Source organism: Echiichthys vipera (assembly GCF_963691815.1).
Source record: "Echiichthys vipera genome assembly, chromosome: 2".
Lineage (NCBI taxonomy): Eukaryota > Metazoa > Chordata > Actinopteri > Perciformes > Trachinidae > Echiichthys > Echiichthys vipera.
The window spans coordinates 19,956,867-19,973,977 of NC_139827.1; the positions used below are offsets into that span (position 1 = coordinate 19,956,867).

Genomic DNA, 17,111 nt, shown 5'->3' on the forward strand with positions numbered 1-17,111 from the left:
GCTGTGTGGGGTGATTTTGAGCCGATGAGCTGAGGGCAGATTTGAATACAGATTCTAAAAATAATCATTAAAAAAAAAAAAAAAAAATCTTAAAAAAATACATTAAAATTCATAATGACTGGAAAGGGTTACTTGTTCTAATGTCAGCCATACTATTCCTAGTGAGAACATACATCATTAAAGTTTTTATTCCAGTCTAGAAGCCTTTAAGTAATGCAGCCGAGACAGGACATAACTTTGCTCTTAGCAGCTTTTCAGAGTGAACGCCTCTGATATATTCCACAAAATAATCACATCACGCTATTGTGCAAGTGTGTCTGTTGTCAAACCGATACCCCTACGCCAAAATCTGACGTTTTTCCATCCATGTGCTTTATCACTGCCCTCAGACATACTCGTGTCATTGTGTTCAGCAAAGATGTTACCGGCATATAAGCAGTCGAAATAATTCCACCCTTCAATGAATTATTGATGGGCAGCAATGATCCTGCAGTCTCAGTTGGTCTAGTTTAATGCTTAGCTTCCTGTTAATTACTTTCAATGTAAGGGGATCAATTTGGTTTGATGAGATTGACATTTTTGCTATACAGTAGCAGAATATAATTGATATCGCGTATTTAAAGCACTTTTCTCACATTATTTTTGTGGAAGACAACAAAGTGAGTGTCGTGATTATTTCCAAGTGCTAAACATATTTCTCGACCCTGAGGCTTGCATGTTCTTGACATGTGATTGCTAATTAGCTAAAAGCTTTTAGTGAGGATGCCTATTACTCCTGATTTTGTGGCTTCTTTCAGGCAGAGTGCTTGTCTGAAATGGGTTTTGTTTTCTTGTAAACCATACAGTATCAATAACATGGACCAACATATCGTGTTTGCATTATGTCCCCTCATGTCATCTCCTTGACTAACTGTCTACGGTTGGGATTTATCAATATGTCCAATACAGATATGCTTCTTGAGTGTATTAGACTGTCCATTCGTAATGGAAAGTATCTTACCGCATTCCTTCAACAAAACATACTCAAAATGCTGACTGTACCAATATAATTAGATCAGGGGCTCATTTTGCAGATTCACTAACACATCATCCTATTGATTGATTATGTGCAATGACGCCTATCCAAAAGAGCTGATTAAAGAAATTATTGCCTGAGGCTCATTTTAGTTACATTTTTCATACGATGAGAAGGGCAGCTTGATGAACTGACAGTACTTTACAGCACTCCATCTCCTACTTAAGCTGAGGGATGAGTATTTTTCAGTAAGTCCTGTCTAAAATGAGGCAATGAAGCTGATTGATGCTTTATCAAATGTAGCATGTTTCTGTAGCTGTAATAGCATTTATAATGAATTGCCTTATTATTGCTGTGTAAGCTCATATTACGGATAGAGACTTGTCTATTTGTCATTTTCTAAAGTTGTTTCTCTATGGATTCACAAAACCAGGATACATGCACTCACATCATTATAAGGGAATGCTTGTTTTAAGGGCAAAAGCTAGCTTTGTCTCTTTTACAGAATTTCAGACTATAATATGTATTTATTGCATTTGCTCATTTGTTTGCATTAGAAAACCATGCAACAGGTTATAAACTTGGAGCAATTTTGAATCTTATAGACAACATACATTTGCAAAGATCTTGAACTGGAAATAAATAAATCATTTCAGTATCAGTTGCTCAGCTCCATGATGGCAATGTGCCATGACCGCCAAAGCCAGGACAACACTGTCACTGTTGGAAGTGCACACAAGCTGCAATTTGTCACCAATGTCATCCATGTATAACTCAACCAACTGCAATGACCTCTTCTACTTCCCAGGTGACTACCCTGGTAAACACCAGCAACAAAGGACCATCCAGTAAGAAGAAGGGACGCTCCAAGAAGGCCCATGTTCTGGCAGTGTCTGTTGAGCAGGCTACCCAGAACTTTCTGGAAAAGGGCGAGCAGATCGCCAAAGACAGCCAGGACCTCAAGGAGGAGCTCATTGCTGCTGTTGAAGATGTTCGTAAGCAAGGTGAACTTGTTGAATTTTCTTATGCACAATTTTGCAGCTATACATCAGACATGCAATTCCTCAGATTAATCTCAGGTCTAGCGCCGCGAAAAAAACTTAATCTGTCTGCATGTTAACATGTCGTTAATGAGCCAGTTTGTAACCTAGACTTCAGATAACGTTATCTTTAATTCACCTGTTCAACTCACTTTAGCAGTTTAGGTAACAGATACAACTGTTATTACTTTATTCATGGAGTCAAGGTGGTGTACCTCTGAAGGTTGAATACAAGGGAAATACTGAAGATAGAGACTGAATAGCACAAAATTCAAAACAGGCGTTTCATAACTGAGTGTCATTCTGTTATCGTGGACACGTGAGGAACATTATCGTCAATCAATATCGTGTTGAACCATAATCTTGTCATATTGCCCAAACCTAGAACAAAAGTCACACAATGATGAATGGATTGTGAGTTACATATGAGGTTAACCGGCCAGAGAGAAAAACATGAACTGAATGCAACATTAAATACAACTCACTCAAACAGCCCACTAAACATGTGTGAGGTTTAAAATTAGAGTAGAATAACAAGGCTGTTGGTACTGTATTTTTCCTCGCTGCCTATTCAGTATGTGTAGGGTAGACAAAACAACAAAAAACAAGTGGTGGATAGTTATGGTTGTGGCAGTGTTGAGTAATTCCTTATGTTGAGGTATCCATTTGTTACATCTCCAGAATAGCTTCCTGACTACTGTATTACCATTGTCAACCATAGTTAACATGGAATTATGCACTTTACAGATACTGTTGAGTCGATCTTAACTCAGCATAATTTCCAGCTGGAATGATTTACACAGCTGGCACCCTTTTCTGTGAAAGGACTGTACTTTAGTGCCAACATTTTTTCTAGCATTCAAGATTACTACAAAAAATTGAATGTATGGAGAAAATATTAAGTGCTCTGTGTGTCAGAACAAGTCAAATGTCAAACGTGGTGTGTACTTTAGATTGATGCAGAGTTAAGAGTGGCAAGGCAAATGCATTAACTACAACAGATTGGTACACATTAGTTTTAGGCTTTACTTTGTGTGGGCCGCTTCATGAATGTAATGAGCCTAGTTGTTTACCTAAAGTCATGCATCGTTCAACGGTCTGTGATGTTGGGGAGCCTTGCTGAATTTAAAGACATTATAGAAGCCCATTCAACAGTTTGGAAATTTCAGATGTTGGTGTGTCTCTTCACTTCAACACATAATGAATTAGATTCCCAGTTCAATAACTATATCAGCAGAAAGAACAAATGAGGCTCAGCATATAGTATGTTGTGTTATAAGGATATTCCTCATCCTGCACTGTCAACTCCACTTGGCCGCCGGTGCTGTTGAACAATGACTTGAATGTGTTGGCACTCGGCTCTTTTGAGGCGTGAAATAGACTGTTGCCATAAAGGTCATCACCACAACTGACATCTAAAAGGACAAGATCAATCTTCCAACCTGTTTGGCACGTGATCCAAAACCAAAGCAAGGCTGTGTTAAAAAATGTTTGTGGAAGACATTCTATATCTTTAGGGCATGTTTTTGAACTAATGTGGCACCTTTATGCATTTGTTTGCACGTGTGCCCTTTCTGTATCTTTTGATGTCTAGGTTCTGCCCTTTGAATAAGGCAATGAATCAAAGTCAGTACCTGTCTTTCCCAGGAAAAAAAAGACCAATAGAATAGGTGATGAAAGTTAATGTTAGAGCCATGCATAACATTAGGCTTATGTTTACACTTTGTGCCTAATTGGTAAATATATATTTTGTGTTAATTTATTGTGGCTAATCATAAGTGATATATATATTTTTTTTTATGTAATTAATGCCTTTTAGTAGCTATGATTTGATTATGCTCTTATTTTGGCTTGCTACCAAAAGTTGATGCTGTCGTAAAGCACAGTGTACTGTTGAGAACTGTAGTAAAATTAGCCATGTGTGCGCTGGTCGGGGTTTGTTATTAAGTGATCAGGGCAGGACGGGAGCTACACTTTTCTGACCGTAGCTAATGTAATTTTAGGCCTAAGAAACTCTTTTCTGTCAGTTAGTTTGAGGCGACAGCCTGGATTTTGCTTTGTTCAACGTGGATTATTTGTGGATAATAAACCGAAGCATTTTTTCCCTTTTTACATCGGCTTCGACTGTGTCCTTCTTGGATCTGTTTTGGAGTTCATTGCCTTATGACAAGCACGAGTACAGAAACTTTTATGTCCTGCAAAAGTGGCAGATAGGCTGCCACTATAGTTAATACTACATATCTCTTAACCTTTAACTGTCATTATGAAAATACAGGCATGCTCAAAAGCTCTTCAGCATAGAAGTGGGTCGAAATGAGGCCAGAAACAGAAATATGCTACTGTATGTTGACTGAATTTAGCGGATTTAAAAAGAATATCTAATTTTTACGAGACCTTTCACAGCAGCTAGGTGTGTCCCCAGTTGGCAACATCGGCCTAGTTAAGGTCATTCTGAATTGTTAGACACCTTTTAATCTGTCCTCAACTCATCTGACCTCAGTCATCGTGACCTCATCACCCAAAACCCCTTCATCATGTCATGATTACATTATACAGTACATGCTGATTTCAGACCACAGAGGGGTTCAGTTAACGGGCCCTTTGTATTGTCACTCTTCACTTGCTCATCACTGGGCCAGACAGACTTATGGCACTACCAGCTGTGCTTGAGTATGATAGGATGTGCCTAATGCATTTTCTCTCTTTTATGCTCTATGCTCTCTCTTTTAATTTATGCTAAGAGAGCTGGCACTATCACCCTGATGAAGGCAAGATAGCCAGAAACGTTTAGTGAATAAAGCATGTTGTACTGGAGAAGAGTTGTGCCATGTGTTTTAATTTTGAAAGCTGGCACTGGCATTGTCGACCTGCTGCCACTTTGCTACTGACCCAGCGGAAAGCTTTTTGCATCATTTTTAAGAAAAAAGCTGATATTCTCTCCAATGGGTAGTAGTATACCACATCAATATGGAAGACCATTTCCATCCGTCTGATGGAAAAAAAAAGATCCTGTAAGTCATTATAGATAGTCTTCAAGAAAGCCGATGTATTCATGACAGCATGATCGACTACGCATGATCGACACTACGCAAGATCGATACTACACATGATCGACACTACGCATGAGCTGTGCGGCGGGAGACAAACTCAAAGAGAATCAACCTTAATAAGTGTTTCCCTGTGGATTGAGTGTTTTGATACTTACACTGTATTTATATAGAACCTCTACCTGCTTTAGAGGCAGTTTGAAGCATCTGCATCAGTGATCTTACACAGCCTGGTGTAGAGCTTCTGGAGTGTTTTTTGTGTAGCTAGTAGCTACTAGCGTGATTTGACACGGACAAGCAGACACACACACTAAACTATTATGCCTACCACGCCATGTGAGGGCTACACAGTCCTTCAAAAGGCAAATAAAAAGATTGCTGACCTGAAAGAAGACTGCCTTCGCCTCTCCAATGAACTGGAAAAGGACTCACTCCTGTCCAGTTTCATGGAAGTAGCTTCACAGCAGTCCAAACAAATCAGTTTCATGGAAGTAGCATCTCAGCAGTCCAAACACATCACTTCCCTCAATGCAACTATCCAGGACACCACCATCAAATGGGACCCTGTCGCCAACCTTCAACATTCTTCCAGCTCAACTCCTAACCATCAGGAGTCATAGGCTGAGGTGGTGGTCTGTGGTGGGAGCAGTCGGGCGGTCCGGTCTGCATCGCCACCGCACCTGGAACTCTCCAACCGCTACACGGTACTGTCCAATGACGCCACGGCCCACCCAGGTGACCCGGCTGTCACTCCGGCTGCTCTGATCCGCCCTGTCCTGGACCCATCGCCGAGCACGACATCGGACGACACTGTCACCTCAACGCGGGAAATTAGTGTCCAGGCGGGCAGCCACTCCACCATGAGGCCGCATCGATGGCCACTGACCAAACCAACATCGTCTTCTCGCTGTAAGATGTTAAGGGACGCCGTACTCAGACGGTCTGGACGTCTTCCTCGCACTGAGCCGACAGAGGATCCTCCTTCTGGGTTCAAGACCCCCGGACCCCCGTCACATCACACACCTGCCGAGACTGACCACCTCCAGCTGGTGACCACCGGCGTGCAGGCGGCTCGCGCACCTCGAGACCACGGGAGTCCTCCGCCGTCACCTCCCCGTACTCGCCCCCTCTTCTCCCCGACCACACTGATAACCGGGGACTCCATCGTCAGGAATATTTGGTTCTTCAATGCTGTCACTCGCTGTTTTCCTGGAGCCATCGTGCCAGATATCCTGGACAAGCTCCCGGGCTGCTGCTCTCACTCCCTTGCACTATCAGTCGGGTGATAGTTCACGTTGGGACCAACGACTTAGCCCGGGAGCAGTCAGAGCTGACCAAAAAGGATTTTAATGGTCTTTATCCTTTTTAAGTGCCTGTGGTAAGTCTGTTTTTATTTCTGGCCCAATCCCCACAGTAGTCCGTGGAGCAGGGTGTTTTAGCAGATTGCTCAGTCTCCACAGCTGGCTCCAATCAGCATGCACAGCATTCAACATTGGTTTTATTGACAATTTTAACCTGTTTTGGGGGCGTTCAGAGTTTTTCAGGAGCGATGGCCTCCACCCGAGCACGCTGGGTAGCCGCATGCTTTCGGCTAATATACAGTACACTGTACAATCTGCAGAAACGACCTACTGACTCACTACTGATACACGTGCACACGGACCCTCCACCCCACAATCACCTTCACCCTCCCCAGCCCCCTCCTACACTACACACGCCCCCTCTGCCACTCACTCACCTTCACCCTCCCCCTCCTACACTACGCTCTGCCCCTGTTCAGTTGCACCTGAGGCACAGAACAACATCCACACCATCAAAACCAGAATCTCACGCAGACAAATTACACCCAGGACTGTTTTTAGATCACACTGTGTTTTTAACATTCATTTAGAAAGACATGATGAGTGCACGTTCAGTAGTGTTGTTTTTGGCGGCCTGTTTTACTTTCTAGTCTAGTTTTAGTCGACTAAAAGTCTGAGCATTTTAGTCTAGTTTTAGTCGACGAAAACTTACGACATTTTAGTCTAGTTTTAGTCAAAAAAAATTGTATATTCTCTTTTTAGTGATGCAATTATATTTAATCAATATAATAAAAGTATCTAGTAGTATTGACGAAACCAACATTTTCTTTTAGCCAAACCCATGCAGATATCTTTAGTTTACATGCATGTACAGGTCTAGAATAAGTAATCCAATTCATGTTGATGCTAAATTCAGTTCAGTGTTATTTGCTCTGTGAAATACAAAACTAGTGAAAGTATTTGGTCAACAAGGGGAAGTTTAGTGCACTTATAGAGTGAGCCAGTCTCTCAGGTAGGAACTAAAAACACACTTTATACTCTCTCACAAATAAATACACAAACATACGCTAGCCGCGCGCGCGCGCACACGCACACACACACACACACACACACACGCTAGTCTCTCTCACACACGCACACACACACACACACCTCCAGTGGCTAACGCTAAAGCTAGCGTTAAAACCCGACACATTAACGGTAGCCTCATGTCGCATGAGCTTAATAAAACAGAAAGTATTGTTACGTTAATGTCCTGACTTACCTAAAGTTCATTATGGGATGCCCTGAAGTGTCTCTTAAGATCCGTGGTGTTTTTTTCCTGTGATTTTTTGGCTGCATTTATCTCTTTCTTTTTACACAACACATTCCGTTTTGCTTTCCACGTCTATGTAATGAAAGTGTTTCTTCTTTTCCTCCCAAAGACGACCCCCGGCTGGTGTCACACTTTGTTCTCATGTTTCTTTAGTTTAGTTAACTCTAACGGTAATGCTAACCCACAGCAGCGGCATCTTCAGAATCCAAATAATGCGCGTGTGGGGATTGAGGAAGTGACGTCGCCCAGACGCGAGACTGGGAGAAAACTTCAAAATAATAATAATAATAACGTGACTAAACGAGACGAAACAATGTTATTTCGTCTCGTTTTCGTCAACGAAAATGAAGAGACACTTCGTCTCGTTTTTCATCGTCAACGAAATTGCATTATATATTTCGTCTTAGTCATTGTCACATGCCCAGCATTTTCGTTTCATCTCGTCTAGTTTTCGTCACGTGATAGAGGTTCGTTGACGAAGATATTTCGTCATCACGTCATGACGAAAGCAGCACTAACGTTCAGCACAGCCATTTTAATGTCTGTTGAACGTGCGCTCTCTTTTAAACAAATCCTTTATCATTAACAATGTCATTTTTGATAACAACCTAGACTGCATTCTCCTTACAGAGACATGGCTTGACACTGATGCACCTGTTGTTCTCACTGAGGCTTCCCCACCAAATTTTAACTTTTTATTTTCTACTAGAGGGGGACAAAAGGATGCGGAACTGCGTCAATCACCAAAGACACCATGTTGTCAAATTAAGTCTTTTTTAACAAATATTTATCATTTGAGTACCATGCCTTTGTCTACAGACCACCCCGCTATTCCACCTCTTTTAACAGTGAATTTTCAGAGCTACTGTCAATAACACATAGCATGTACAACAGAATACTAATAACCGGTGATTTTAATTTACACATAGATAATTCCTCAGATCCTAGATTTTTTAAACCTTCTCCATTGCCTTGATTTTAATCAACATGTCACACAGCCGACCCACAGCAGAGGGCTCACCTTGGACCTGGTCATAACCTATGGCCTGTCCATTGGTGCACCCTCTGTTGGGGAGCTGGCTGTGTCCGACCACTTTTGTGTGTTTTTTACAATCACCAGTTTTAACCAGCAGGAGGCCCCAGTGAGAACAGTGAGGAAACTTCCTAACTTCTGAAGTGGCTGCCAATTTTATCCAGATTTTACAGAGCACTCCTACAGAAATTTTACCAGCACCATGTGATTTTATTGTTGACAATTTTAACCATAAAATAAAATCAACGCTGGACTTGGTGGCTCCACTCTCAATAAAAAGAAATATGACAAGACCGACACCCCCGTGGAGAATGGCAGAAACTAAAAAACTAAAGAGAGACTGCAGGAGTGCTGAGAGGAGATGGAGAAAAACAAAAAAGACAGTTCACTATGAAATTTCACGTGGACTCAAAACATACAATAACGCAATAAAACAGTCAAGAATCTCCCATTTCCATAAACTAATCAACGAACATAAAAACAACCACAAATTCCTCTTCTCCACAATTGACCTTTTAACAAACAAAAATGTTAATAGATCCTCCAAAACACCAACTGACGCCCTTTGTGAGGACTTTGCAGACCACTTCAGAAATAAAATCAATGACATCAGATCGAGTCTTTGAGCCCTGGTTGATGCGGGGACACTTGGTCGAGTCCTCTCCCAAGTAAAGTCCACAACTTGCCTATAAGATCCAATTCCCACACCATTTTTTAAAACACTTTGTGGATTCTTTGAGGATCAGCTTTTATACATGGTAAATTGCTCTCTTCAGACGGGGGTCTTCCCTGCCTCCTTTAAAACGGCGGTGGTGAAGCCCCTTCTGAAGAAGAGCAATTTAGATCCCAAAATCTTTAATAATTATCGGCCTGTATACAACTTACCGTTTTTAAGTAAAATTTTGGAAAAACTTGTTTTCAATCAAGTTAATGACAATAATTGCAAACAACATTTTTGAGAAGTGTCAGTCTGGTTTCAGGGCGAACCACAGTACAGAGACAGCCCTTTTAAATATTTTAAACGACATCAGGTGCAACTTGGATAACAATGAACTCACAGTCTTGGTACTACTGGATCTAACCGCCGCCTTCGAAACAGTAGACCATCACATTTTATTAGATAGACTGAAGAACCTGGTCGGCCTCTCTGGTACTGTTCTTAACTGGTTCATTTCTTACCTCACAGATCAACACTTCTTTGTAAGTATGGATAAATGTTCTTCAGAAACCCACAAAATAAAGTGTGGTGTTCCCCAAGGGTCAATTTTAGGTCCAACTCTTTTTAATCTGTACATGCTTCCCCTTGGGGACGTCATCAGGAGGCACAGCATCAGCTTTCATAGTTATGCTGACGATACGCAACTGTTTATCGCCGTGTCTCCTGATGACACAGGGCCTATTGATGTCCTTTTTAACTGCATTTTAGATATCAAGACATGGATGGCAGGGAATTTCCTACAACTCAACCAGGACAAAACAGAGATTTTACTCATTGGTCCTGAGGGCCAGAAAGAGAAACTTTTACCAAAGTTAAAGAATTTTAAACTATCACAATCTGTAAAAAATCTGGGTGTGATTTTTGACTCTGAGCTCAGTTTTATTCCACACATCAAAAATATAACAAAATAGGTTTTTACCATCTTAAGAACATAGCCAGAGTCCGTCCGTTTCTCTCTCAGGCCAGCACGGAGGTGCTGATGCATGCTTTTATCTCTCTACTGTAATGCCCTGCTCTCTGGCCTTCCCAAAAAGAGCATTTCCAAATCTACAATTATTACAAAACTCAGCTGCACGAGTGCTGACAAGGACCAGAGGGCGGGAGCACATAACACCAGTTTTAAAGTCGCTGCATTGGCTCCCTGTGTGTTTCAGGATTGATTTAAAGTTCTTCTACTAGTTTTTAAGTGTCCTAACGGTCTTGGGCCTTCTTGCCTATCTGATTTGATTTACCTCATCGGCCGCCGCGGACCCTGAGGTCCTCCGGCACCGGCCTTTTAACCATACCACAGGTAAGTTCAAAAAAGCACGGGGAGGCGGCTTTCAGTTGTTATGGGCCCCGACTGTAGAACAGCCTGCCGGAGAGCCTCAGGGTCGCGGAGACTGCTTAGGTTTTTAAAAAGAGGCTTAAGACCCATCTTTTTAACCAGGCTTTTAATTGATTTCTTTTAGGCAGTGCTAATAAGAGCACTTTTTATCCTTTTTTCCTCTTTTAATATCTGTGTTTTAGCCTTCATGCTTTTATTTATTTTTATGGCCTCATGTCTTATGCTCTGTCCGTGGACAGTTCCGGCCCGGGCGACTAGAGGGCTTTGCACCTTGGTGCGGAGGCTCCTGTCTGCCCGGGTTGGGGTGGTCTCTGTGGCGTTGCTCCCTGTGACCTTGGACTGGGATCTCTCCCGGTGTGGTTGGCCCCCCAAAGGTAGCTTCCCCTAACTTCCTCTGTACCTCAGGTCTCGCTGCCCGGCCATGTCTCTGTAGTGACAGCTAGTGTTTGTGTAGGTGTGAGTGTGTGTCTGTGTGTCTGTGTGTCAGCGTGGCTGTGTGTGTATGTGTGAATGTGTGTATGAACGTATATATATTTGTGTATGTCTCTGTGCATGACTGTGGGAGGGTTAGGTTCTTTTAACTTTCTTCTCCTGATTTTATTTGATGTTTCTCTTTTTCTGTACATCTCTGTAAGGCACTGTGCGATACTTTTCTGTATGAAAAGCGGCATATATATAAAGGTTGATTTGATTTGATTATAATGAGATAGTATCTCATAATAATGACTTAGTATCTCATAATAATGACTTAGTATCTCATAATAATGACCTAGTATCTCATAATAATGACTTAGTATCTCATAATAATAACTTAGTATCTCATAATAATGAGATAGTATCTCATAATAATGACTTAGTATCTCATAACAATGAGATAGTATCTCATAATAATGACTTAGTATCTCATAATAATGAGATAGCATCTCATAATAATGACTTAGTATCTCATAATAATGACTTAGTATCTCATAATGATGACTTAGTATCTCATAATAATTAGATAGCATCTCATAATAATGACATAGTATCTCATAATAATGACTTAGTATCTCATAATAATGACTTAGTATCTCATAATAATTAGATAGCATCTCATAATAATGGCTTAGTATCTCATAATAATGACTTAGCATCTCATAATAATGACTTAGCATCTCATAATACTGACCTAGTATCTCATAATAATGACTTAGTCCTATGTCTGGTTTCCTCTTATGTGCCAAAGCAACAGAAGAAAGCTGGCAAGACAGGGCTTAGCAGACCTAAATGGATACCATCATTGAAGACTACTTCAGACGTAGATTTACAAATCATGAAATTTTAGCTCTCTTGGAGGAATCGCATAATATCAAAAAAAGCCTTCGGACTCTAGAGAGAAAGCTACAAAGGAAACAGCTTTGGCGGAGACGAAATAAGACAGATGGAGCTGAAGTGGAATCCTTCATTGACCAACAGCTACAAACATCTGGCAAACAGCACGGATACAGATGGATGCACCAGAAATGTTGGCTCTCTGGGATAGTAACTGACAGAGAAAGTGTGCATCAACTGATGCGACTGATGGACAGAAAAGGGGTGGATCTGCATGCACGCAACTGTTTGAGATGGCAGATGTATGTCAGTCGAGGGCCAAACTATGTATGGCATATACTGTAGATGGGTACGATAAATTAAAACCATATGGCATATGTATCAGTGGGTGCATAGATGGCTATTCAAGAAAATTATGTGGTTAGAAGAATACAAAACCAACAGTGACCCTTGTGTTGTCGCAGGTTATTTTATTGATGCTTTGACCGAAAACAATGGATGTCCACAGATAGTCAGGTTAGATCTTGGCACTGAGAATACACATGTTGCAGCAATGCAAAAGTTTCTGCACAACAGTGAGGATGAGAATGGCATGGAGTGTGTCACTTTAGGTCCAAGTACTGGCAATCAAAGGATTGAATGTTGGTGGTGCACCTTGAGAAGTGAATGTGTCCAGTTTTGGATGGATCACTTTGACCAGCTGAAAGCAGATGGCTATTTTGTTGACAGCTTCATTGACAAATCACTGATCCAGTTCTGCTTCCAAAACACCATACAGGTATAGTGTCCTCAAAATATTGTTTATCAACACAAATGTAACTATGAGATAAACGGCAAGAACACAGATTATTTTCACTCTTCTTCTATAGGAGTAGCGTGATGAAGTTATAACTGTCTGGAATGATCATCGCATTAGAAGAACCAACAATCCTCGGGCTCCAAATGGCCGCCCTTCAATAATCTATGAGGTTCCCAATCTTTATGGGTCTCAGAATTACTTGCAGCCATCTGATCAAATGAAGTTAGAAATATGTCGAGAGGACTGTATTATAAAGGACTATCCTTGTGATGAGGATGTTTTTCATCAATTCAATGAAATTATGGCTGAGCACAACCTTGCAATGTCTGATGATGTGTATGAAGTTACTGACCTTTATCTAAGACTTCGTCAAATGATTATTAATGGCTTGGGGGAATAGAGAAAAAGCTTCAGCTAAGGAGGCTTACCATTGTATACACTTCCTTAAAATTATAGGTTGATGTTTTTGTAGCTCTATATTGCCTTAACAACAAAGGTGTAAAAGAGCAGCATGTGTAGATTCTAATTTTTACATTTTCATTTTGAGCAAGCTCACATGCAGATGTTGCATCTCCTTGAGTGTCATTGCAATTATTATTACTCTTACAGTAACTGTTATTATGCTGGTCAAGCCATTTTGTAATATAGACTGGCAAACAAGATGCAATAAAACATAACAGGAAAAAAAAGTGTCTAAACCTTTTTCCAAACCTGATTTTAAAATTCTCACAATGCTGGTATAATAATAGAATAATTTCACTTCGCAGGCTCTTCTGAAGTTGTATTTCCTTACCTTTCCTCTGTTCATGGTGTTGCCGATTAGATAGTGACTGTGCATGACAATCATTGGTCAAAGCTGTTTATCTGTTTATCAGTGGAAGAAAGCCTGGCAAGCTCATACATTATGTAATCATATTATTCATAAGTTAATTTTTGATCTGGTTATTCGCCATCCTTGGGTTGTCAGTTTTAAATCGATGTTTCATTATCTTTGTGCTTGATGATACAATAGCATACATAGAGGTGAACTTTTGTTATCTTGGCCGGATTGCTTTTGGCATGCCCTGTATGATGCACCTGTAAAACTGTGCAAAAGTCCATCACAGTACGAAATTTTTCAAAACGTTGTCAATAAAAGGACATGACGACACAGTCCATGGCAACAGTTGTAAGGGTAAAAAGTACAACAACAACAATCATATGTTAACATGGCAATTTCATAAAAATAAAAAAAAAGATATCCAGTCAAGAATTGTGACAGGCTACAGATGAGCTACAATTTTTGAAAGAGGAGTAGCCATTATAACTTTGCATATGGACTGTATAACTAATATTCAGTCCTAATATGAAATGCTTTAGGTTTTCCAGTGTAGTATGAACTACTGAAGTATATTGTAAATTAAGTATAGTTTGGTCAGGATCACTATTAACTCTCAATTTAAAAAATATTTAATATTTGCTGTGGTCCCATTAATATTTGTTTGTATACTGAAGTAGGATATCACATGGTAAAGATAAGTCAAAATTCATAATTTCGTAATTGAGGAAGGTTGTAATTTTTATCCGGATCTGTTGAGCAGTGGAGTAGGTATAGCTTATGGATGTGCTAAACAGGACCTTTGCAAGCTTGAACAAGGCTCTCACAGAGGGACTGGTGTAACTTTAGCTTATCAATGAACATTTGATTTTTAGCTTGCTCGCCACTTGATGCTAGCAAGTTCACATTTACCTGACCTGCGTTTTGAGCTGTCATCCTTAATCCATGAATGTAACGCTAATGGGGGTTAGCTGTGCAATTTGTTGTTGGCAGCTGTCCACAGTCCAACTCATATAATAATGATACTGGAATGTAAACATATTATGCTGGAACACAGCCAAAAAAAGTTGTAAACAAACAGTAGTAAGTGAATGCAGCGTGTCGTTCGTTTTCAGCTAAATCTTTATGAGTCAGGCGTGCACCCGTACTTTCAAATTCCGGTTGCGACAGGAGGAATCACGGTTAAATAAGAATAATAAATCAAAAGTGCAGCGCCAAAGTACAGTACGCAGGCAGTATGGCTGTTCACTGTGTTTCTTTCATTCATTGCCGCAAGACGACACCAGGCAGACACATTGCTAAATGCTAAAATAGCATCGGTCCAATATAAATAAACGGCTTCAACAAATCAATTCCTTTATATATATTTGTATGTTTATCGTAATTAAAGTAGGTTATCTACCTGTTGAAAACTCAAATTAATAACACAATACCTATAGCTTACATTTACATTTGGCTTGGTGGTGGAATGCAATCTACATGTAGCTTGCTCTCCTGAAGTGCTCCAAAACTCTGACTGCTTCTTCAGGTTAGCAATGACAGCTAGTATGTAGGACTTTGTGATGCTAGGCTAAAGTCATTATTATGAGATACTAAGTCATTATTATGAGAAACTAAGTCATAATTATGAGATACTAAGTCATTATATTGAGATACTGAGTCACTATTATGAGATGCTAAGTCATAATTATGAGATACTAAGTCATTATTATGAGATACTAAGTCATTATAATGAGATAGTAAGTCATTTTTATGAGATGCTAAGTCATTATTATGAGATACTAAGTCATTATTATGATATACTAAGTCATTATTATAAGATACTATGTCATTATAATGAGATACTAAGTCATTATAATGAGATACTAAGTCATTATTACGAGATACTAAGTCATTATAATGAGATACTAAGTCATTATTATGACATACTAAGTCATTATTATGAGATACTAAGTCATTATAATGAGATACTAAATCATTATTATGACATACTAAGTCATTATTATGAGATGCTAAGTCATTATTATGAGATGCTAAGTCATTATATTGAGATACTAAGTCATTATTATGAGATGCTAAGTCATTATATTGAGATAGTATCTCATTATAATGACTTACAGGATCTTTTCTTTCCATCAGACTGGCTGAAATGGTCTTCCATACATCAATTTTTTTTTTTGTGGTAAATAAATATTTAAAAAAATAAACTCCAAACAACACAGTTTTATGAGCTGTGAATTGGATGAAGGAAGTTAGCGCTGTGGGTCTTAAATGGGTTATAAACAGCGCAGGCACAGATTCAAGGAAGTATCAGTCATGTCAATGTATTTATATATACCACAACATAAGCTCACTTTATCTTCAACTTGGGTTAAACAATATAAGGGGTGCAATGGTTCAACAAGCCATGTTTGGGTTTCAGCTGGGTTTCAGTTGCACATTAGGGAGAAGAAAAAACTGTATTTTGTCGTTTGCAAGGGTAACAATTTTCTTCCTTCCAGAGACAGTTTATTAAATCAACACATATTCTTCCAAAAGCAAAAGTGACGTTTCCTTTTTTCTTCCACATCTTCACTGATCTGGACACTGTATTCTTGCCGCTTAGTTTCAGTTAGGGAAGAGGGAAGGGAGTATCCTGCATGAACACAACCTAAAAATTGTTTCCTTATGGAACTGACAAAATTCCAGGTCACATGTGCAAATCGGGCTGCAGTTTATGTAGTGAACAGTTCTTTTTTTAATAGTTCGGTTTGTTATTTCACATTTTGGTTTTGCATCCCTTAATAATACAATATACACATAAAAATTGCTGTAAATAGTATGCACACACAAATACACACACTCACACACAGATAATAATGTATTGCCCACTCTAAGTTTAAAATATAATCATGTCATTCTCTTCCACTCATAGTTTTCTCCCTCTCCCTCCCCTCTTGCAGGAGAGACAATGCGTATTGCTTCGTCCGAGTTTGCAGATGACCCGTGTTCCTCTGTGAAACGTGGCACCATGGTGAGGGCCGCCCGCGCTCTGCTCTCTGCTGTCACCCGCCTGCTCATCCTCGCCGACATGGCTGATGTCATGAGGCTGTTGGCCCACCTTAAAATTGTGAGTGTGATTGATACCTAATTTTAAACAATTATTTTCTCTGCACAGTGTTTAAGTATACAGTACTGGTGCGATTAGATGTTAAATAAGGGACTTCCTGTTAGCATATAGATGAGGTGTAGGGGTAGTATGCTGGAAACACACATCTTATTGTACTATATTAATATCATACCACAGTGGCCCGTTGTGATAAACTACACACACCCATCCCACTCACTAACTGTAGAGACATTTGTAGAACCACGGTTTCTTAGTCCTTCTAAAACAAATTCAGGCCTG

The 17,111-nt window shown here is 40.0% G+C and overlaps 1 protein-coding gene across 1 annotated transcript in view; it reads left to right on the plus strand.

The window, feature by feature from the left end:
* The window catches only part of ctnna2 (catenin (cadherin-associated protein), alpha 2), a 361,900-nt gene that overhangs the window by 59,821 nt on the left and 284,968 nt on the right, over positions 1-17,111 (plus strand). The window contains exons 3-4 of the mRNA XM_083924298.1: positions 1,824-2,019; positions 16,666-16,832. Coding sequence (XP_083780424.1) covers positions 1,824-2,019; positions 16,666-16,832 — 363 coding nt within the window. The remainder of the gene's footprint in view (positions 1-1,823; positions 2,020-16,665; positions 16,833-17,111) is intronic.